This window comes from Stegostoma tigrinum, chromosome 9 (genome assembly GCF_030684315.1).
Source record: "Stegostoma tigrinum isolate sSteTig4 chromosome 9, sSteTig4.hap1, whole genome shotgun sequence".
Lineage (NCBI taxonomy): Eukaryota > Metazoa > Chordata > Chondrichthyes > Orectolobiformes > Stegostomatidae > Stegostoma > Stegostoma tigrinum.
In genome coordinates, this window is record NC_081362.1 from 86,331,908 (window position 1) to 86,356,911 (window position 25,004).

General features: G+C 43.9%; 1 protein-coding gene across 1 annotated transcript in view; it reads right to left on the reverse strand.

Moving 5' to 3' along the window:
* efcab2 (EF-hand calcium binding domain 2) overlaps positions 1 to 14,473 on the reverse strand; it is a 55,454-nt gene extending 40,981 nt beyond the window's left edge. The window contains exons 1-2 of the mRNA XM_048535610.2: positions 13,853 to 14,473; positions 8,159 to 8,243 (exon numbers count right to left, since the gene is read on the reverse strand). Of these exons, the coding sequence (XP_048391567.1) occupies positions 8,159 to 8,243; positions 13,853 to 13,877 (110 nt within the window). The 5' untranslated portion in view covers positions 13,878 to 14,473. The remainder of the gene's footprint in view (positions 1 to 8,158; positions 8,244 to 13,852) is intronic.
* Between the last annotated feature and the right edge of the window lie 10,531 nt (positions 14,474 to 25,004).

Genomic DNA, 25,004 nt, shown 5'->3' on the forward strand with positions numbered 1-25,004 from the left:
GTAATGTTGTAAGCCTGTGGCACTTAGCATTTTTCAAGGACGGAATGGTTTCCAGTGGAAGAAACTTCAATTTATTTTCAATTACAATGATGGCAAGACTGGATCACTGTGGGCAGGATTTTGCCTCCAGGGTAGGAAAACTAAACGTTCTGGTCAAGATGGTGGTAGAGTAGGATGCTCCAACTGGAAATCCTCCGCTCCTTCTGCTTACTTCCCGATTTCTTCTCTGTTTCTCCCCTTTTCCCTTCCTGGTGTTTCTTTCCTGAGGTACAGTGAGCAGGAGGCATGGAACAGAGAAGGCTGCAGCCTCACAGCGGAGTGGGGAGGGCCAGCTAGCTGCAGCTGTGCACAGACGGGGGATGGCCAGCAGGCTGGAGACTCATGCAGAGCGGGGGCAATCAGGGGGCTGGAGGCTCGCTCGAAACGGGGACAGCCGGGGCCGGGAGCCTTGCACTTTGTTGGATTGTGGACTGGTGTGGGCGGGCAGCTTGTGAGCCTGGGCAGACCGTGTAAGGAAGCCCCTTGAACTGATCTACTGGAAGACTGTAACACTAATTTTTAGGTTAATTCTTATTTTTCTAACTTATACTATGAACAACTGTAAGTAATGTAACTTATTTTACTTTTCCCTTTTGTTTCTGTATTTGGTATCTAAGATCTGTACCTGGGTACTTTGTGCCCAAGATGGGGCCATATGGCGCAACATTGTAAACTTTTCACTGCATACTTGAGTACACATGACAATAAAGGATATTCTAATTCTAATTCAATGTTGGAACAACTTTTGGATCCTAATCCTGCACCAGAGATGGTGGATGGGGGGAATGTAGACCCACTGCTTGTGATTTTCACAGAAGTAGCTGGATGGGAGCTTTGGTGTCCAATTAATAATTGATCATGTGGGATGGAGCCAGGGCTTCTGAACTACAAGTCCAAATTTAAGCTATCACAGCAGCCACTATCATGCCAGCTGTTTTGAAGCATACAGGTATCAGTTTTTTTAATTCTCCAGTGGGACATGGGTGTCACTGGCTGACCAGCATTTATTGCCCATCCCTAGTCAGCCCACGTGCTGTAGAAAGACGTACAATGTCATGAGGAAGGAAATTTCAGAATTTTCATCCAGTGGCAATGAAGGAACGACAACAAATTTCCAAGCCAGAATAGTGAGAGGCTTACAGTGGAACTTGCAGCAGACCAAGAAAGAAGACCCGCCACATAGGGAAGAGCTACCCCTCACTTTGAGGTTTCGGAACTGGAAACATCACTGGAGGCAATAAGAGAGATGACGGATGTTCTGTTTCCAGAAGGTCGCAAGAGAAAGCCACCTGGTGAAACATGGCGAGCATGTAGCCTAGAAGTGGTTGAAAATATCACGCAGAGGAAGTAAGTGCAGTTCCACAATCGTTTTCATACCTTCTTCACCCTGGCAAGGTGACTCTCAAGATAAAGGCAGTTCAACATGGAGGCCATAGATTTACCATGAGAGTCAGTACTTTCAGAGTGGCATGTACAAGGGTGCACAAATCCAAAGAATGCAGCATCATGGAGGAGAACAGAATAAAAAGCTAACAATAACAACAGCAATTGGGCATGGACCCAAAGAAGGTAGAATGGACTAGGTTTGATGAATGTGGAACATTATTACAAACCACTATAATGAAGGAGACACAGCTGGAACAGTGTCAGTGCGAGCCAATGTTGAAGGAGCGGTGTAAAGCTCAGTGTATTTAAAATGAGCCATCACAGAAGGCATGGGCAGATGAGGCTGCAGCACTTGAGTGAACCCAGGAGGAAGAAGAGCAATGTAGAGATCTAGGAGCAAACAAAGCAAGTAAAATGCCTGCGTGGAAGATTACCAAATAGGACAAATGCAAAGTGTCTCATGGTCAGCGCTCCCAAATCAACACCCCTCCCCACTCCCAGCCATCCAACTGGGTATTTGGAGCAACTAGCAAAGTTAGAGGTACCCTACAATATCCAAACACAAGATTTTTAATGTAGAAGATGAGTAACATTTAAAATGGTCTGCGTGGATATGATCTTGCACTGACTGCAGCAATCGATTTGGTCACTGAGTGTCAGTGCCCTCCAGGTTTGCTGTTGAGATTTATCTGTATTTAGGAAACAACACAATAACATCATTCAAACATGTCTATATGAAACATTGTTTGTAGCTCATTGGCCAATTCTGTGTCCATTATACAAAATAACTATCCCTCAAAAAGGGTTTTTTGATTAACCATTACTCTTCAGGTTTTACTTATTAGTGAAATGTTTAAATTTTTGACTGCTTAGGAAGTCTAACAAAAATCTTTTGATGGAGACATTCAATTTGTGGCTGCCCATATTATGTCTCGAAGTGGATGTTAGGCCTCTGAATTTGATGTTGTGAACTGTCACTCCTAGTCTGGCCAGAGATGGTCGGACCCCCAAGCTGCCAATTGATTTGAGATGGAGGGAGGCTTTTCCCATCTAACATCATGCATGACTGCAACAGGTGTAGGCTACTTAAAGGTTTAAATTACTGAATCCAGTTGACTCTGATATAAAATTCAGGTACTATTGATCATTGCTAATGTCAGGCCTGTCTTGCTCTGTTGGATCAGGTTTTGTGTGGCTTGACTAGTTGACCATAAAATCAATGGAAGCTGCTCAGAAAAAAAAAAGATATTTTCAGCCCTTATTTTTGTGGGCAGAGAGCAGTGGGAACATCATATATTTGTGCCCAAGTTGAAATGTGTCTTATTTGCTTTCTGTCGTCTAAACAGGAAATTCTGTGATAAAGAACAGGACTTGGAACTGAACTCCTTGATGTTTTGGTTTGCAAGAATTTGTGTTTTATCAGAAAAGAAACCTTTTAATTAACTATTTCCATGTGCTTAGCCATCATAAGAACTGCTAGAAGAACCCACGCCAGATAATAAACATTATTTGAAGCAAGATAAACTCTAACGGACAACAAATAGCATAATGTTGGACCATAGGACTTAAGTGGAGTAAGACTGTTTAACGCCTGAATGACAGAAATCAGACACCAATTTTACAGTTAAATGATAATGAACACATTTACTAACAAGGGAGTTATGTCTACAGTCACACGATGCTGAGTTTTGAAATACCTCCAGTGAAACCATGGCCCCATGACCTGTCACAAGCTGAACTTGTGCCTTTTCAGCCCAAATGACAAGCACTTTTGATCACTTTATATGTTTGCTTTCATCCGCTTTCATTTCTAGATCTCTCCCCTTGGCACCCTTTGAACTAGCTCCAGCAGTGCTTCCATTAATCTTATACCCCTAGTTCCATCAGCAGCATCTCATGAGGGTCTGTTCATCCCGAGCCTCACAGCATTCCTAATTCTGCTCCAATCTTGTCCCTGCCTCTCTGTATTCCTAGTTTCTCAATATTCCTCGCTCACCCATGCCTCTTGACATAATTGGGACAGAAGAACCAGGGTTTTAGGATGGAGATGGAGAGAAGAATCATGAAGGAAGGGTTGGGAAGAATGGAGAGCTAGGCGCAACAGGTGTGCATGCAGAGCTGGGAAAGCCACCTTCACCAGGGCAACTGAAGATGGGCAATAAATGTTGACGTAGCCAGAGATGCCCCATCTTATGAACAAATAAAAAGCTTCACTCAGGGTGGAATTCTGTGAAGGATATTGCGGTGGAAAACTGTTGTATCTTTATTTTTGCTGTCTGTGATAAGATCTTTTCACATGGCTTTGTATTTATACTTGATGTAATACACTTTTTTTGTTAAAAGTGTGTAGGCAGCATCACGTGAATATGTTCAGTGACTAACTACCATTGTAACCAGATTACAAGAATAAAACTGATATTCTATCAAGCCAGGTTTAACTCTGGAATCTGATTTGACCTGAATTTCTATCAGCTGGAAACATAATAATAGTGACTGTGAAGATATCCTTGCTAGTCACAAAAAGTCATTCAGTACACTAATGTCCTTCAGAGAAGGAAATCTGCTATCCTTACCACATGTGGCCTACATATGACTCCAGATCCACACCAGTGTCATTGACCTCTAAATGCCATCTTGAAGCCACTTAATTCAAAGGCAATTAGCGATGGGCAAGAAAAGGTAGTCTTGCCAACAATGATCAAATTTGCATGAAAGAATAAAGAAAGTATAAATCAGTGTCAATATGACATCCAGGCATGCCAACTGTGCTCAGGCTGGGCACATTCAGTTAAACTGCAATTTACAGATTCAAGTATAAGTTGGCTCAATTGCAGATAACAAAGTGTGAAGCTGGATGAACACAGCAGGCCCAGCAGCATCTCAGGAGCACAAAAGCTGACATTTCGGGCCTAGACCTTTCATCAGAGAGGGGGATGGGTAGAGGGTTCTGGAATAAATAGGGAGAGAGGGGGAGGCGGACCGAAGATGGAGAGAAAAGAAGATAGGTGGAGAGGAGAGTATAGGTGGGGAGGTAGGGAGGGGATTGGTCAGTCCAGGGAAGACGGACAGGTCAAGGAGGCGGGATGAGGTTAGTAGGTAGGAAATGAAGGTGCGGCTTGAGGTGGGAGGAAGGGATGGGTGAGAGGAAGAACAGGTTAGGGAGGCGGAGACAGGCTGGACTGGTTTTGGGATGCAGTGGGGGGAGGGGACGAACTGGGCTGGTTTTGGGATGCAGTGGGGGAAGGGGAGATTTTGAAGCTTGTGAAGTCCACATTGATACCATTGGGCTGCAGGGTTCCCAAGTGGAATATGAGTTGCTGTTCCTACAACCTTCGGGTGGCATCATTGTGGCACTGCAGGAGGCCCATGATGGACATGTCATCTAAGGAATGGGAGGGGGAGTTAAAATGGTTCGCGACTGGGAGGTGCAGTTGTTTATTGCGAATCGAGCGGGGGTGCTGTGCAAAGCAGTACCCAAGCCTCCGCTTGTTTTCCCCAAAGTAGAGGAAGCAACACCGGGTACAACGGATACAGTATGCCACATTGGCAGATGTGCAGGTGAACCTCTGCTTAATGGGAATGTCATCTTGGGGCCTGGGATGGGGGTGAGGGAGGAGGTGTGGGGGCAAATGTAGCACTTCCTGCGGTTGCAGGGGAAGGTGCCGGGTGTGGTGGGGTTGGTAACCAGCTAGAAACTGATGTCCATTTCAAGCCCACTCACTCCCACAGTTACCTAGAATACACCTCCTCCCACCCACCCTCCTGCAAAAATTCCATCCCCTATTCCCAATTCCTCCGCCTCCGCCGCATCTGCTCCCACGATGAGGCATTGCACTCCCGCACATCCCAGATGTCCACGTTCTTCAAGGACCGCAACTTTCCGCCCACAGTGGTCGAGAACGCCCTTGACGGCGTCTCCCGCATTTCCCGCAACACATCCCTCACACCCCGCCCCCACCACAATCGCCCCAAGAGGATCCCCCTCATTCTCACATACCACCCCACCAACCTCTGGATACAACGCATCATCCTCTGACACTTCCGCCTTCTACAATCCAACCCACCACCCAAGCCATTTTTCCATCCCCACCCTTGTCTTCCTTCCGGAGAGACCACTCTCTCCGTGACTCCCTTGTCCGCTCCACACTCCCCTCCAACCCCACCACAATGTGGACTTCACAAGCTTCAAAATCTCCCCTTCCCCCACTGCATCCCAAAACCAGCCCAGTTCGTCCCCTCCCCCCACTGCATCCCAAAACCAGCCCAGCCTGTCTCTGCCTCCCTAACCAGTTCTTCCTCTCACCCATCCCTTCCTCCCACCTCAAGCCGCACCTTCATTTCCTACCTACTAACCTCATCCCGCTTCCTTGACCTGTCCGTCTTCCCTGGACTGATCAATCCCCACCCTACCTCCCCACCTATACTCTCCTCTCCACCTATCTTCTTTTCTCTCCATCTTCGGTCCGCCTCCCCCTCTCTCCCTATTTATTCCAGAACCCTCTACCCAACCCCTCTCTGATGAAAGGTCTAGGCCCGAAACGTCAGCTTTTGTGCTCCTGAGATGCTGCTTGGCCTGCTGTGTTCATCCAGCTTCACACTTTGTTATCTTGAATTCTCCAGCATCTGCAGTTCCCATTATCATTGGCTCAGTTGCAGTTCTGTTGCAGCCCTCAATAGCAGTGCCTTTCCTAGCATTCACTGCTGCTGGGATTGCAAGTTCTGGGCAAAAATATTTCTTCAAAGTAACATTAATTTCCTTATCTTAGGTATTCTTTTCCATCATCCCCTATTGTGCTGCCCCGCCATCCACACTTTCCTATAAGCTTAATTCATTTGCAGGGCTACTCTTTAAAATTATTACCCATTCTATACAATATGCAGTGAAGCTGGGCTCATGTGAGGCATTGCACCACAATTCATTATGATTAATAATGCAGTATTTAAGGTTTGCTTATAGACTGAAGTCTCAATTGGCAAGTACTTAGCAAAGTATTATGCTAGTAGAGGCTAATAAAAACAAAATAGCTACTTCACAGTGCTTTGGAGAATTTTGACATACAAAAAACATAAGAAAAGTCAAAGATGAAAAGTAGTCACTGGGAGCAATAAATTCCTCTTTTATGACATCCTAGCAATCTACTATATTTTAAACAACTGCAATGTTTTGTTTCTCTACTCTGCAGGCAGATCATTCCAAATATTTAAGTTCAGGTAATTCAGACTGGACTATTTAGGGCTCCCATTAGAGCAGTCAATTTTATTCCAGTTCTTTCACTTCAATGTAGTAGCTGCAAAAGAGATTACCTAAAGTATGTAAGAAATAGGAGAAGGAGAATGCCTCTTCAACCTCCTCTAAAATTAAATAAAACTTCGTCTGACCTTCAACTGCAATTCCACTTTTTATCCCTTGACATGTCGCTTAGCTCTCCACGTCATAACTGTTAAGAGTTTTACAGCACAGAAAGAGGCCCTTTGGCCCATTCTGCCTGCAGCAGTTATCAGGCTATCTTACACTGATGCCATTTTCCAACACTTAGCCATAGCCTTGTATGCTATGGTATTCCAAATGTTCTTTCAAAATACTTCTTAAACATTGTGATGATTCCTACTTCCACCATGCTTTCAGGCAGATACCCACCAGCCTCTTGTGAAAAAATTCTTCCTGAATCCCCTCTAAACCTCTCACTTCTTATCATAAAGCCATGGAACCTGGTTGTTGGATCCTCTTAAAAAGAGGGAGTTTTTACCTAAGCGCCCCTCATAAATTAGTTTCCAAAAATCTATCAAACCCATTCTGGAATAGACTTTCCTTTTGTCAGATTGGTCAGCAATCCAGTGTTGCAGATGATCTCATCTCACCTTACTCAATCCCATCACATCACATAAATTAAAGGATTTACCATTTAGTACAGTCTTTCTTTCCCTGATTCCTGTCCAATCTACATCCTTCTCTCTCAATATGTTCCCTTTATGGCAGGGACCCTTTCACTTAAGATCTCTGTTTTCAACAAAATGTCTAGAGAGAGACCAGTGAAATCTGCCAAAAATAGCATTTGCACAGGATTTTCCAACCTGCCTTGTGATAGGTGAAATATCCATACATTTCTTGCAGACAAATACTGGCAGGGTAGGGATTAGGCACGGGAGAGGGTTGGTAGGGAAAGCGAAAGCAGGCAGCACTTTCAATAACCATCCAACTTCTTTCATGATTAAAAGAATCCCTCCCTAATGGCAATGTGAGTCTACCTATTGGACAGGGACTACATTGGTTCAAGAAGGCAGCTTACCACCACCTTCTCAAGGCAATAAATGATGGCCCAGCCAGCAATACTTACACTCCATGAATGAACAAAAAAAACTCATTTGAAAATATGCAAGCAATGCCAAATATTCCATTCAGCAACAAACAATACAGAACATCAATACAGAAATGTGCTGTGTATACTGTCAATGTGCCAGCCACTTAAACCATACATTCTTAATTAAATAACTACACCTCTCTCAATCATGTATATTGCCATATGTGGTGAGAACATGTCTGATTGCATTATTCTGCCAAGCATTTTTAGTTCACAGACCTCAATTCTATACAAGAAGGTGATTGAAGTTCGAACTTCACATCAAAATTATGGTCCAAATTTCAATAATTTTCTACAACTATACAAATTACAGCTTTGCCCTCAAAAACAAGAATTATTGCTTTCATAAATGTAACTCTACATCTTGGACTGACCTGACATCCACAGAGTTGTTTGACTCATGATCAAAAACAGCAAAAGCATCTTTGATGTTCTTCTGAAGCTCTGCTATTAATGCTTCTGTAGAAAATGAAAATGTGACAAATTCAGTATTTCTGGCTGAGTTGCACGCATTTGCAGTTAATATAATCAAATGTTCAAAGAAGGCAATATTGCCTGGGTGCAAATTGATAATCCTGGCAATGGGGTGGAAGCTTAACTCATGGTCAAAGGGCTGTTGGAGGAGATGGTGGAGGTGGGTACAATTACAACTCTTAAAAGGATGGGTACATAAATAGGCAAATAGGACTCGATCAGCTTAGGATATCTGGTTCGCGCAGTTGAATTGGACCGTAGAGTTTATTTCTGTGCTGTATAACTCCAAAAGTCTATGACTCCATGTTTTCACACCATTGGTTTTCAATCTGAACGTACAGCCAGGCACAGTACTGGGACAGAGAATATAACTTTTGGCTCAAGTTGCATTGAATAGCTCCAGCATTATCGTCTTTTTTAAGCTGAAGAAAGCTCATTCATCATTTGACTTTGGTTGACCAGCCAAATAAGCAGCTAACTAGAAAAGTGATAGTCAAGGCATTAAGAGTAGTGGCAATGTGGTAGAATTGTTTTGTTCCCAACATACATATGGAAGTACTTCAACACCTATTGGGCATATAGCACATGGACAAAGAAGGCCCAAGAATTTGGGAACACAATCAATGAGGTGAAATTGCTGGCCATGTTAGATAAGGAAGAAGTAGAACTAAATAAAAGCAGCACCACTTTGGAACTAAATACAGCTAAAAGAACTCTGGTTGCTATGAATCAGAAACAAAACAGAAATTGCTGGAAAAACTCAGCAGGTCTGGCAGCATCTGTGAAGAGAAATCAGTGTTAATGTTTCAGGTCCAGTGACTCTTCCTCAGAACACCTGAGGAAGGGTCACTGGACTCAAAATGTTAATGCTGATTTCCCTTCATAGATGCTGTCAGACCTGCTGAGCTTTCCCAGCAATTTCTGTTTTTGTTACTACTATGGAACTCTCTGTCTCGGAAGGTGGTAGAGGAGAAATCATTGAATATTTCTAAGACATGGGTGGATAGATTCTTGTTAGGCAGGGGAATCAGGCCTACCAGGGTAGATGGAAATGTGGAATTCGAAACACAAACACAACAGCCATGGCCTTACTGAATGGTGGACCAGAATCAAATTGTCTCCTTCTGCTCCTATTTTCTATATTCACACGCACAGAAATTGACTGTAGGAATAAGACCGGAGAGAGTAGAACAAGTATTGGAACTCACTGTGAACATTGTTAAATGCATTTATCCAGGTGGAAATTGAACCGAAGAAATTCAGACAGTAGTGGCTTTAAAGGTAGATACTGATGTCAGTTTCAATGATTGATGATGTTCAAAAGAATGGGATATTATTGATCTGCTTATAAGAGACAGAGCTTTTGCAAAAGGTACGGTGGAGGAGAATTGGCTGAGGTCTTAAAAGTTTGTTGCCAGACATTGCGTATGTGACTAAGCTTTTGCAGAAATGGATGATGATACGAAAGGAGGAGGATGATAAGTATCTACTACCCATGTTATCATATCCAGAAATCTTTCAATAAGATGGTGAACTCATCAAATTTTAGATTTTGTCATGTACAATTGGCAGTCAGATTTTATGAGAGAAAAGGACAGCAACCAGTGATATAAGTTGTCCTGCCAGGCTCCTTTTGGAGATATTTCTGACACAAGTTTTTAAATGATTTGCATGAGAACATCAATAGAACCTTCACTAGTTAGATGGATGCTGGAATTTCATTCAAATAACTGGGTGTGGAGTGATTGCAATGTCTCATAAGCTAATTGGTGGCAGATTTGCATCAACGTATATAAGTTTGTAAAATACTACTGAAGAAATCTTGAATTACCGTCGTGTGCTTGGTGGATACACTGCATCCCTGGAATGATTCCCAAAATGTTGACAATGGGGATTCAGTGAAGGCACTGCCATTGAATGTCAAGGAAATGCTAGATTATGTTTTGTTGGAGATGCTCATTGCCTGGCATTTGTGCAACACAAATAGAATTATAAAGTCATAGTCACACAAAATGGAAACAGATGCTTCGATTTAACTCATCTGCACCAACTAGATATTCTTATGTGACCTAGCCCCATTTGCCAGTGTTTAGCCTATACCCCTCTAAACCACTCCTATTCATATACCCATCCAGGTGCTTTTTAGATGTTGTAATTGTATGTGCCTCCAACACTTCCTCTGGCAGCTCATTCCATACACATATCACTTGCTGTGTGAAAAGTCCCCTTAATCCTATGCCCTCTAGTTTTGGTCTCCCCAACATCGGAAAACAAACTTGGCTATTCACCCTATCCATATCACTCATGATTTTATAAACCTCTCTGCTCCAGGGCAAAAAGCCCCAGGCTATTCAGCCTCTCCTTATAACTCAAACCCTTCAGTTCCTGCAACATCCTTGTAAATCTTATCTGCACCCTCTCAAGTTGAACAAAATCATTCCTGTGGACGGGTGACCAGAATTGTAAGTAGTTATTTAAAAGCGGCCTCACCTATGTCCTGCAGGGTCACAACATGATGTCCCAACTCCTATACTCAATGTTCTGACCAATGAAGGCAAGCGTGCCAAATGCCTTCTTCACCAACCCGTCCATTTTGCCAGTCCTCAGTTCCAGTCTGAATGTTGTCTAGGTACAGATTGTTTCATTATCTGAGGAGTTGTAAATGCATACAATCATTTCGACTTCTGAATTTGTAGTGGCAGTAGCTAAAGTAGCTAAAGATGGTTTGGGCCTAAGATACTACCCTTGGGACAGTGCTCACCTTTGTCTATGTAGAGGTTCAAGTCCAGTTCCTCACATATAGCTGAAGATATCAGGGAGAACAACCAAAATTATACTCCATACTATACTGGGTCACTGTTCTTATTAAAATAATTGTGAAGACATCTTTCTTAGCAGACAAAATAAAGAAATAGAGAGCCCAGGATTGATTTTATTTTAATTTTCAGTGGCTCTATTTGATTGAATGGGTTTTTTCAGAAGTTTGGGTTTGGAAAAATTGGGAGGCCTGAGGAGAAAATATGCCTTACCATTCTAATCGGCAACACATGCCGTCTGTGAAATGATTTCAAGTTAGAAGTGTGCAGAATGCACAGCTCCAGCTCATCCAAATGAATTACAAATAGCATCAGAATAATGATGGTGTGGATGCTTCTTCCTTCGATTTTATTTTATATCATCTGTGACACAATTTTGTTGATAGCATTAAAAGACAACATGTTCTGGTCTTTGAAATAATTCCAAACTCTTCATCAACACCATTGAATGGGATAATAGTGATTTTCTTTTTGGCAAGATTATAAATCCCCACAGAAGTGACATGATAAATTGCTTTTTATTGCTTTGGGAATAGCATAGCTCTCTGTCCTTAAGGTTCTGGTCTCTGATTGTTGTTCAAGAAAGAAATTGAAAATGAATTGCATACTACCAGCAAAAGAGGGAATAAAATGGCAAAATATAAAAAGCGAATTTTAATATTTCATGTACTCTTTTCTTAATAGCAGTGTAGAAATAGTTTTTGGTAGTACAGAACCTGAACATTGCCTAAAAAGGACACATTATTTTCAGGTTTTTCATTTTGCACTCCTCAGGACAATTCACAAGAATATTGGAAAATAAGGGAAAACATTTATACTGAATGATGAGAGTGCTGACTGGTTGGCAAGTGGATTCTTGTTAGCAAAGACATTGCCATGGAGAACTTACCAGTTAGATTGTGACTGACAATTAAATGCCAAGACATGTTTAAATTTTAAATCAGGCAATATTACTCTGATTGGTCAAGGCATTTGCCTGAGAAATGAACCACAGAATGGATGTCGCCAGCATTCTCTCTAATTTTTTTTCTGACTGCATGAGCCTCCAAGCCGAATATCTGAAAGGTTTTATCAACAGGTGAAGCAAGCTTTTGAAAGTGGTATCACAAATGCCGTTCACCACTAACAGGATTCTGCCATTAAGCTAAAAAGATGTTTTCCCTGTTACACAAATGAATAATGTGGTAAATGAATTTCAGTGTCAGTGTGGTGCTAGCTATGTGGGCCATGTGTCCTCAAAGCTGGAAAATTATATCAAACAGCAAACCACTTTGGCTGTTGCAACAAATAAGACTGTAATCAACCAATCAACCAGCCCACACTTGCAAAATTCAAAACATGGTGCCAAACATTACATGTGACTCTGCAAATGGACAATATTTGCTACATGATCCTGAATGTGCAAAGAATTATACTGTCAAACATTGTAGGATCATTAGAGATAGTAGGAATTGCAGATGCTGGAGAATCTGAGATAACAAGGTGTAGAGCTGGATGAACACAGCAGGCCAAGCAGCATCAGGGGGGCTCCTCTGACGCTGATTGGCCTGCAGTGTTCATCCAGCTCTACACCTTGTTATTGTAGGGTTATTAGTTGGTTTGTGGCATATGTATGCAAACTGGAAGCTAGAGGGTGCTGGTCTTTGATGCTGGAATATGGACATACACTGTGCGCATTTCAACTGAAGAAAATAGATGATGGCCATTCTCTGGTTCATTTCTCAGGAATATGCGTTGATGAATCAGAGCTAATTTGCCTGGTTTAAAATGTAAACAAATCTTGGTAGTTAACTGTCAGTCACCATTGAACTGGCACATTCTCCATGGCAATTCATTCATTGGGAGACCATTTGCTAATCAATCAACAGTCCCCTCTCATACAGTACAAATATAGTTTCTCCATTACATTGGTATTCTTATGGATGTCACTGGTTGGTGCTAGATAAAACATTTCACAAAAGTGTCCTTCTTGGCTGTACTCAACGTGAAAATTGGGCGTATTTAAATTAAAAGTTAAATTTCATTTACAAATATGATTTTAAAAAATCAGTAAAATGGTGTTTTTAAAAGTACAGCTGCTGGTAAAACAATCAATTTCCTATAAGAATAACCTCCTAGTTAAAAATTCTACAAATCTGACATGAATTATGGCAAATAATATTCACTAAATTGTTCCGAAGAAGGATCACTACTTTAACTCTGCTTTCTCTCCACGGGTGCTGCCAGATCTGTGAGTCTCTCCAGCATTCTGTATGTTCATTGCACTAAACTGTGGCTAGTCAAGCTGGATTTTAAATAAACTCATTTGTCGCCATTCATGCATTTTTGAACAAATATAACGTTTCTGTTTATAATTCGGAAAAGATGATTTTTTTCAATGTGTCGCTCAAGTGGCAGGTGACTCGCTGATATTGATTTCAAAACACCGTGGATTTTAACGCCTCTAGCTTTTTTTTAAAAAAAGTAAGCTGAGGCTCCGCTAGTTTTAATGAAGACGTGATCTTTTTGACAGAGAGCAAAACAAATCACTAGGGGGCTACAGCTCTCCCTGTCTACAAATGATGGGTTAAAATTCTTTCCACATCATCGTCCTCTCAGAACAAAGACCAGAGGTCTCCAGCTGAGCTCCATCTTGAATCTGGGCGGAAAAGATTAAGCTGGAATTAAGCTCCGGGCCTGAAGAGTCCCTTGTTGTTGATGGGTTTTCTATGTGTGTGTCTTATGGAGGTTGCACCATCACCATCGCCATCGCCGACCTTTATCCAAGCTGCTGCTTACCTGCCGCTTCTTTGTCGTCGGCCATATTGTTTCGGATGGTTGCTAAGGAGCGCAGTTGTCAAGGCGGTTGTCAATCGAAGGGAAAGGATGGGGAGACAATGTTGGAGAAATCCCGGTCTCCCTTCTTCTTTTTGCAGCTTTGACGATTTTATATCAAAGCGCTGTTTAACAGATTCGTTGTCTGTAAAATCTCTTTCCTTTAAAAATCTGTTTGAAATCCCTTGAACTCATCGAGGTCTACTGCACAGATAAGGCCCTCTTGACCCTCGGTCCATCCACTCAAAAACAAGCCCCTACCTGTTCTAATTCTATTTTCCCAGCTCTTGGCCCTTAGCCTCGTGTGCCTGGGCACTGCAATTGCACATTTAAATTCTTCAGTGATGCAAAGATTTCTCTCTACCACCTTTACAGGTAATGAATTCCAGATTTTCAACACTCATGGTTCAATAAGGTTTTCCTCACATCCTCTAAACTTCCTGCCCCTATCTTAAATCTATGCTCCCTGGTTATTGATCCCGCCATCAAATCTACAATCTCTTATCTTTATGTCTGCTTCTTAATTGCTGTCTCTCTTGCAATTGTTTGTGAGTGCCATGGAAGGTTTCACTATGATGAAGGCAAGTTGCGTATAAATCCGAGTTGTTGATCTTGTTTTTAATCTTCTATCTTAATGCAGGGAAGGAGGGATATAAACATACATGTGTATTGAAACCCAGACCTAGTGTAGTATTTCTGTCATGATTTTAAAACAAAATGTATTTTTATCCTTCAAATTAAACAATTGTATAACGACATATCTGTACGATATCTATCAGATATATCTGTATATCTGTAACAACATACAGCATCTTTAATAACTCATCACAAGATTTTCACAGGGGCACTCTGAAACAACATAAAAAGATATTAGGGCAAGTGACCAAATTTTTCTCGGTCAAGAAGAGGTAGAAAGAAGGAGTGCCTTACCCTTAAAGAAGAAAAAAGAGCTGAAGAGACAAAGAGGGAGGTAATTCCAGAGCTTAAGTTCTTGTTAATCAAATTCTGAACCACAAATGGTGGAATGGTTAATGTCTGTGATTTTGAAATCCAGCATTAAAGGTGGGTCAAGGTTGCAGAAGGTAGTGAGGTTGAAAAAGATTACAGATATAGGAACAAATCTATGAAGGGATTTGAAACAAGAATAAATTTTAAAGTCAAGAACTTGCTTAACAGTAAACCAGTATAGATCAGTGAGTGCAAGGTTGATGTGATAACAGGATTTGGTGTGAGCTAAGATACAGGAAGCAGAGTTTTGGATGACCTCAAGTTTAGAGGGTAGTCTGTGCAAGAGAGCAGGTAGGAAAGAATTATTCAAATATAGAGATGAGAAAGGAATGGATAAGAGTTTCAACGGCAGGTGAACTCCTGAGTGATGAGTGAAAGTAAATGGTCTAAGTAATGATATCACAGTATAGTTGGAAGCTCATCGTGGGTTCTAATATAACACCAATGTTGCAAACAGTCTCATTCAGTCTCTAGAGAGGGGAATTGGGATCTTTGGCTAGGGAGTGAGGTTAGTTAGCTCATCCAGTACTAACGTAATCAAGAATTTAAAGACATAGTGGGATTGGAAGAGTTTCTGGTGAGGACAGCTGGATGTCATCAATACATCTGGAAATGAATGTGTTTTCAGGTAGCGTTGCAAACGGTATCTTGAGTAGGAAAGTTTTAAGAGAGGCCTGAGGATAGATTATTGCAGGTCACCAGAGGTAATGGTTTGAGAGTGGAATTAAAAGCTGATTTGACTTGCTGGCTGCAACTATTTAGATAAATTTGGAACCCCGTGGGTGAAGTCCCACCTGTTCACATGACAGCAGAGTCATCGGAAGAGGACAGTTAAATCAACTTGCATGGAAGTCTACAGAGAGATTAAAAAAGAAGATAGAGCATAGTTTAACATTGTCACAGTCATACAGCCCTTCACTTATAACTTTGATGAGATAACAAGGTGTAGAACACAGTAGCGCAAGCAGTATTAGAGGAGCAGAAAAGCTGATGTTTTGGGTCTGGACTCTTCTTCAGACCTTCCATCCTCAGACCTTCTATTTCTGAAGAAGGGTCCAGACCCGAAACATCAGCTTTCCTGCTCCTCTGATGCTGCTTTGTCCTGCTGTGTTCATCCAGCTCTACACCTTGCTATCTCAGATTCTCCAGCATCGGCAGTTCCTACTATCTCTAACTTTGATGAGAGTTTTTTTTGATATGGTGTGACAGAAATCTGACAAAGGAATTCAATCATAGCGATCTAGGAAAGATGGATCTTAATTTAGGAGATGGCAACAGTTCCTCAGACAGCAGAGAGGATTTAAAGGAGATGGGGACAGCATCTGAGGAGGCAAAATTGTTCATAATATTATCTTACATAGGAGCCAGGAGAGAAGCTGGGTGGTCAGCAGTTTAGTGGGAATAGGGTTGAGAAAGCAGCATGCAGTTCTACAGGACATCATGGGCTCAGAGAGGGCATGAGGAAAGATATGAGACAAATATGGGACTAGAATAAGGTCAGCTTTACAACATTTGAGAGCATCCAGCTGTGCCCCTGTAGTTTATTTTCTATAATTTCTAAACTGTTCAAATTACTTCAACTTTACCCAGCCTTTGAATTCACATGAATTGCTTACTGTCCTTTTTAAGATAACAGCTCCTCCTTAACACGTCGAGATCCTATTATCTTTTCACCATGGATTTACAAGAAGAACTGCCCAGGTCCCAGGCAGAAGAGGATCTTGTGAAAATGGCAATTAGGAACTTCATTCAAATGCATAAGGAGGTAAAGGAGCAGCAGGCAGGTGATGTGAGGCAATGGCCCTTGTAGCCCAGACGCTGAAGAGCTGCAGCTATGCTATGGAGGTCTTTGCTACCTTAAGATCGTCTGCCTGCCTCTATACATAGGATGATAGTTGCCATGAAGAGCAAGCTGCAACACTCACGGTATGCTGGATAGCATATTGGACTTGCTGTGTATCAACCAAACCATTGATCCTCAGGACTGAAGGCAAAGTCAAAGGGATCGGGGGAACCTTGACCTTAATCCAGGTGCCCCTTCCTCCAGGAGGCACCCTGCTGGAGGAGAAACCACACACGAACCCCTCAGAAGTCTTCAATGAGTACAGCCCAGAAATGCTGGGTCTTCCAGCCCAACCCCGCCTGTGCCTCTCCAACCTGTGAAAGTTTGAGTCAAGGAAGATGCATTTGCCTCTAGCAAGGACACAGTCAGCTTGTTTGGGCCCTCTAGATACAAATGCCCCCAGTGTCACCTGACCAAACCTCCAAGGCCAAATGGCTGCAGTGTAGAGCAGGCTCCCTCTACCCAGTTGTGGCACCTGACACTGCATCGAGATGTAACAGGAAGGAAAGACATGTTGATGGCCTGGGTGACATAACCCTTAATATTAAGCCTCATATTTTTCATAGATGTTAAGATTTTTGCACTAAATCTGTATGTTTCAGTCTCTGGTCTACCCATGTAGCAAAATGTCCACCCTTGTCAGAAGTTTGATGACTAACAAGACAAGCTGCCTGGTTCTGTAACTATGCTAAGAGTCATGGCAAGGCAAGAATGTTGTGATGATACATGTGAGTGTTAAATGAGTGAATATTATGAAAGCAAGTGAACAACTCTGAGATGCAGAGATAATGGGAACTGCAGATGCTGGAGAATTCCAAGATAATAAAATGTGAGGCTGGATGAACACAGCAGGCCAAGCAGCATCTCAGGAGCACAAAAGCTGATGTTTCGGGCCTAGACCCTTCATCAGAGAGGGGGATGGGGAGAGGGAACTGGAATAAATAGGGAGAGAGGGGGAGGCGGACCGAAGATGGAGAGTAAAGAAGATAGGTGGAGAGAGTATAGGTGGGGAGGTAGGGAGGGGATAGGTCAGTCCAGGGAAGACGGACAGGTCAAGGAGGTGGGATGAGGTTAGTAGGTAGCTGGGGGTGCGGCTTGGGGTGGGAGGAAGGGATGGGTGAGAGGAAGAACCGGTTAGGGAGGCAGAGACAGGTTAGACTGGTTTTGGGATGCAGTGGGTGGGGGGGAAGAGCTGGGCTGGTTGTGTGGTGCAGTGGGGGGAGGGGACGAACTAGGCTGGTTTAGGGATGCAGTAGGGGAAGGGGAGATTTTGAAACTGGTGAAGTCCACATTGATACCACATGGCTGCAGGGTTCCCAGGCGGAATATGAGTTGCTGTTCCTGCAACCTTCGGGTGGCATCATTGTGGCACTGCAGGAGGCCCATGATGGACATGTCATCTAGAGAATGGGAGGGGGAGTGGAAATGGTTTGCGACTGGGAGGTGCAGTTGTTTGTTGCGAACTGAGCGGAGGTGTTCTGCAAAGCAGTCCCCAAGCCTCCGCTTGGTTTCCCCAATGTAGAGGAAGCCGCACCGGGTACAGTGGATGCAGTATACCACATTGGCAGATGTGCAGGTGAACCTCTGCTTAATGTGGAATGTCATCTTGGGGCCTGGGATAGGAGTGAGGGAGGAGGTGTGGGGACAAGTGTAGCATTTCCTGCGGTTGCAGGGGAAGGTGCCGGGTGTGGTGGGGTTGGAGGGCAGTGTGGAGCGAACAAGGGAGTCACGGAGAGAGTGGTCTCTCCGGAAAGCAGACAGGGGAGGGGATGGAAAAATGTCTTGGGTGGTGGGGTCGGATTGTAAATGGCGGAAGTGTTGGAGGATGATGCGTTGTATCCGGAGGTTGGTAGGGTGGTGTGTGAGAACGAGGGGGATCCTCTTAGGGCGGTTGTGGCGGGGGCGGGGTGTGAGGGATGTGTTGCGGGAAATACGGGAGACGCGGTCAAGGGCGTTCTTGATCACTGTGGGGGGAAAGTTGCGGTCCTTAAAGAACTTGGACATCTAGGATGTGCGGGAGTGGAATGTCTTATCGTGGGAGCAGATGCGGCGGAGGCGGAGGAATTGGGAATAGGGGATGGAATTTTTGTGGGAGGAGGTGTATTCTAGGTAGCTGTGGGAGTCGGTGGGCTTGAAATGGACATCAGTTACAGACTAAGGGGGTGGCCATGGGCACCCGCATGGGCCCCAGCTATGCCTGCCTCTTTGTAGGTTACGTGGAACAGTCCCTCTTCCGCACCTACACAGGCCTCAAACCCCACCTCTTCCTCCGGTACATTGATGACTGTATCGGCACCGCCTCTTGCTCCCCAGAGGAGCTCGAACAGTTCATCCACTTCACCAACACCTTCCACCCCAACCTTCAGTTCACCTGGGCCATCTCCAGCACATCCCTCACCTTCCTGGACCTCTCAGTCTCCATCTCAGGCAACCAGCTTGTAACTGATGTCCATTTCAAGCCCACCGACTCCCACAGCTACCTAGAATACACCTCCTCCCACCCACCCAAAAATTCCATCCCCTATTCCCAATTCCTCCGCCTCCGCCGCATCTGCTCCCACGATAAGACATTCCACTCCTGCACATCCCAGATGTCCAAGTTCTTCAAGGACCGCAACTTTCCCCCCACAGTGATCGAGAACGCCCTTGACTGCGTCTCCCGTATTTCCCGCAACACATCCCTCACACCCCGCCCCCCGCCACAACCGCCCTAAGAGGATCCCCCTCGTTCTCACACACCACCCTACCAACCTCCGGATACAACGCATCATCCTCCAACACTTCCGCCATTTACAATCCGACCCCACCACCCAAGACATTTTTCCATCCCCTCCCCTGTCTGCTTTCCGGAGAGACCACTCTCTCCGTGACTCCCTTGTTCGCTCCACACTGCCCTCCAACCCCACCACACCCGGCACCTTCCCCTGCAACCGCAGGAAATGCTACGCTTGTCCCCACACCTCCTCCCTCACCCCTATCCCAGGCCCCAAGATGACATTCCACATTAAGCAGAGGTTCACCTGCACATCTGCCAATGTGGTATACTGCATCCACTGTACCCGGTGCGGCTTCCTCTACATTGGGGAAACCAAGCGGAGGCTTGGGGACCGCTTTGCAGAACACCTCCGCTCAGTTCGCAACAAACAACTGCACCTCCCAGTCGCAAACCATTTCCACTCCCCCTCCCATTCTCTAGATGACATGTCCATCATGGGCCTCCTGCAGTGCCACAATGATGCCACCCGAAGGTTGCAGGAACAGCAACTCATATTCCGCCTGGGAACCCTGCAGCCATATGGTATCAATGTGGACTTCACCAGTTTCAAAATCTCCCCTTCCCCTACTGCATCCCTAAACCAGCCCAGTTCGTCCCCTCCCCCCACTGCACCACACAACCAACCCAGCTCTTCCCCCCCACCCACTGCATCCCAAAACCAGTCCAACCTGTCTCTGCCTCCCTAACCGGTTCTTCCTCTCACCCATCCCTTCCTCCCACCCCAAGCCGCACCCCCAGCTACCTACTAACCTCATCCCACCTCCTTGACCTGTCCGTCTTCCCTGGACTGACCTATCCCCTCCCTACCTCCCCACCTATATTCTCTCCACCTATCTTCTTTACTCTCCATCTTCGGTCCGCCTCCCCCTCTCTCCCTATTTATTCCAGTTCCCTCTCCCCATCCCCCTCTCTGATGAAGGGTCTAGGCCCGAAACGTCAGCTTTTGTGCTCCTGAGATGCTGCTTGGCCTGCTGTGTTCATCCAGCCTCACATTTTATTATCTTGGAACTCTGAGATGCAGCCTGTTTGTATCTGTGAGCTTGTTGCCTGTACCAGCACTTCAAATGTTTTCTGCAGCAATATTTTCGTGCTAGTTTCTAGTGCTTCCAGAAGTGCTGCTCTCAAAGTTCTAAACATTCTGCAAATGGATCAGAGGTGACATGAGAATCCTGAGAGATGAGCAATTATTGGATGTCGATGCCTGTGGATGAGGAGATAACACAGTGTAGAGCTGGATGAACACAGCAGGCCAAGCAAACATCAGAGGAGCAGGAAGGCTGATGTTTATGGCGTTCTGAAATAAATAGGGAGAGAGGGGGAGGTGGTTAGAAGATGGATAGAGGAGAAGATAGGTGGAGAGTTGACAAACAGGTCAAAGAGGCGGGCATGGAGCCAGTAAAGGTGAGTGTAGGTGGGGAGGTAGAGAGGAGATAGGTCAGTCCAAGGAGATGGACAGGTCAAGGGGGGCAGGGTGAGGTTAGTAGGTAGGAGATGGGGATGGGGCTTGAGGTGGGAGGAGGGAATAGGTGGGAGGAAGGACAGGTTAGGGAGGCGGGGACAAGCTGGGCTGGTTTTGGGTTCCGGTAGGGGGAGGGGAGATTTTGAAGCTTGTGAAGTCCACATTGATACCATTGGGCTGCAGGGTTCCCGAGTGAAATATGAGTTGCTGTTCCTGTAACCTTCAGGTGGCATCGTTGTGGCACTGCAGGAGGCCCAGGATGGATATGTCATCTGAGGAATAGGAGGGGCAGTTGAAATGGTTCACGACTGGGAGGTGTAGTTGTTTCGTGCAAACCGAGTGTAGGTGTTCTGCAAAGCTGTCCCCAATCCTCCGCTTGGTTTCCCCAATGTAGAGAAGGCCACAACAGGAACAGCAGATGCGGAATACCACATTGGCAGATGTGCAGGTGAACATTTGCTTGATGTGGAAAGTCTTCTTGGGGCCTGGAATAGGAGTGAGGGCTTAAGTGTAGGGGCAGGTGTAGCACTTCCTGCAGTTGCAGGGAAAAGTGCTGGGTGTGGTGAGGCTGGAGGGGAGGTGGAGCAGACAAGGAAGTCATGGAAACAGTGTTCTCTCTGGAAAGCAGATAACAATGGAGAGGGAAAAATGTCTTTGGTGGTGGGGTCGGATTGCAGTTGGTGGAAGTTTTGGAAGATGATGCGTTGGATCCGGAGGTTGGTGGGGTGGTACTTGAGGACGAGTGGGATTATGTTTTGGTTGTTATTGCGGGGAGGGGTGTGAGGGATGAGTTGTGGGAAATGCGGGAGATATAGTCGAGGGCGTTCTCAACCACTGAGGGGGAGAAGTTGCGGTCCTTGAAAAACGAGGACATCTGCGATGTACAGGAGTGGAATGCCTCATCCTGGGAGCAGTTGCGGTGGAGGCGAAGGAATTGGGAATAGGGGATGGCATTTTTGCAGGAATGTGGATGGGAGGAGGTGTATTCTAGGTAGCTGTGGAAGTCAGTGGGCTTGAAATGGATATTGGTTTCTAGGTGGTTGCCAGAGATGGAAACAGAAGTGTCCAGGAAGGAGAGAGTGGTATCAGAGATGGTCCAGGTGAACTTAAGGTTGGGGTGGAAGGTGTTGAAGTGGGTGAACTGTTCGAGCTCCTCGTGGGAGCATGAGGCGGCGCTGCTACAGTCATCAATGTAACGGAGGAAGAAGTGGGGTTTAGGGCCAGTGTAGGTACGGAAGAGGGATTGTTCCACGTAACCTACAAGGAGGCAGGCATAGCCTGGGCCCATGCAAGTACCCCTGGCCACCCCCTTTGTCTGTAGGAAGTGGGAGGATTTGAAAGAGGTGTTGAGGGTGAAAACAAGTTCAGCTAAGTGGATGAGGGTGTCAGTGGAGGGGGATTGGTCGGGCCTATGGGACAGGAAGAAGCGGAGGGCCTTTAGGCCATCTCTGTGGAGAGTGCAGGTGTATAGGGCCTGTGGGTGAGGGATGCATACAGCTGATATCCAGAGATGCTGTTGTGTGATGACCAACATGGAATATCTTTGCAGTTAGCTGAAATCTCCAGGTACTTACTCTGACTTTCATGTTGAACTTCTCAGCATCTAGTTTGCTCATGGTGAATGGTGGGATGGAAATCTGAATATTAATGAGGCACAATTTTGCAGTTAATATATTTAAGAAGCAGTAATCCTCCTTAATAAGAAACTCATTGCTGCAAGGTGAAAATCTCAACCTGACATCCACAACTTAGTTAAAAAGAAAGTACCAGGTTGTTCCTGATGGCTAGATAGTCCTTAGTAGGCTTCTCAATTGATTTTGCCAAATTTCTCACCAGAGCCCACATTGTCAGGCCCCTGTAATTTGCTTTCTATAATTTCTAAACTGTTCAAATTAATTCAATTTTATCCAGCCTTTGAATTCACACGAATTGCTTACTCTCCTGTTTAAAATAACATCTGCTTCTTAACACTTTGATATCCTATTATCTCTTCACCATGGATTTACAATCTCTTAATACCACATGCCCTCTACTCTCCTTGAACAAAAGTCTAGGTATCCACATGAGATAGTCAAGCCAATTAGAAGCTGTACCTATCTCACTAGCTCAACAGGTTCCTTTTTAAAATTTAAAGTGACAGTATTTGCAAAGCCCTTTAGGGAATCAAAATCAACAGTCTTGAGCCATACGCATTTAACAACTTGCCAGTGCTTGTTTAGCAATTATTCTGTGACTGCCATACCAATAGAAATATTCTAAATTTGAATGGTACTAGTCACTCTGATCTACAGCTCAGTACTATCCACACATTCACCTTCTAAGCAGGAGCTTTCTACAAATCCGGATGATTAAAGCTGCTTTCACGCTGAGCAAGACCAGTGCATGTGACATCTGTTTCACATGAAGTCCAAAATAAGGTGCTGCATTTTGCAAATCATGGCAAAATAAAAGACTTGCACTTATATAGCACCATTCACAACTTCAGGTCATCTCAAAGCTTTTGACAGACAATTTTATACTTTTTGAACTGCAGTCATGTTAGGAGTGTTGGAAACTTAATATACCCTACAGTCCACACTGACATCTGCACATTGCAAGCTACAGTACTAACAGAGATCTCCCATATTGTAAATGCAGATTAAGGAGCCAGCATCAATTTGATTAAACCCAGAAGGTTGTAGATGATCCATTTTTGAGCATGTTCAGGACTCAGCTAGGTAGATTTTTGGATACTAAGGAAATTGAGGGAAAAGGTAAGAAGGTAAAGGTGATCCAGGGAATCAGTCATGATGATATAGAATGGCAGTGTACACGTGTGGGGCTGATTGGACTACTGCTTCTAGTTTTTTTTTAAATGCACGACTGGGTAAAGGATAACTATAGCAGCCTAGTAAATGTAGTACAGCACACCTTTGAACACTGTGCATCACAAGTGGCTTTTCTGCCCTGTGTGTACATTTAGACCAATTGAAGTGTTGTCCTTTCCTCATCAGCTAATTGAGACTGTTAGCTGTACGGTACAAGAGGACGCAGATTTATGATCATTAGTGAAAGAATCACAGTGACAGATGAAACATGATGTTTACGCAATGAGTTTTTGTCATCTGGACTTCTACCTGAAAGGATAGTGAAGGCAGATTTGGGTGTAACTTTCAAAATAAAATTGTATAAATATTTGAGAAAGAAAAATGCTGCAGGACCATAGGGAAAGAGTGAGTAGGAAGCAATCTTATCATCAAGGTGCCCCTGGCTAACAGCAAAAATAATGTGATTGAATTTTACATTCACTTTGTGAGATTTTAAAATTTTAATTAAGAAAACTAATGAGGGCACATAAGCAGAACTGGCTAAAATAAATTAGCACATGAGATTAAACAATAGTTCAATTGAAACACAGTGGTAGATATTTAAGGGAATGTTCAAAATATACGGAATAGGTATATCCCAAAGAGGAAGAAAAATTCCAAGGGATGGACCCATCCGTTGTTAACTATAAAATGTTAAAAATAGTATCAAATTTAAAGAAAAAACACAAAATTGTGCAAAGAGAGGTGCCAGAACAGAAGATTGGACAATATAAAAAACAGCAAAGTATGATTAAGAAAAAATGAGGGAATATCTAGTGTATTGAGAAAGCTAGCCAGAAATACAAAAACAAAGAGTAAGAGTGCCTATAAATATTTACAAAAAAAGTTAACAAGGTGAGCATTGGGTTATACAAAGTGAGACTGAAGAATTAATAATGAAAATAATCAAAAGACAGATGAATTGAACATGTATTTTGCACATTTTCTTCACAATAGAAGTGACAAGTAACTTCCCAAAAGCAGTGATAAATTAGGAAGTGGGAGAGAGGAGACCATATTCACAACCACTGTGGAAGTGGTACTGTGTAAATTATTGAAAGTGTGAACTGACAAGTGCTGGGGTCCTGATCAGCCTCATAATAGGGTTTTAACAGAAATGGCTAGTGAGAGAATTGTTGCATCAGTTTTAATTTCCAAAAACTCATTTGATTCAAGTAAGATAC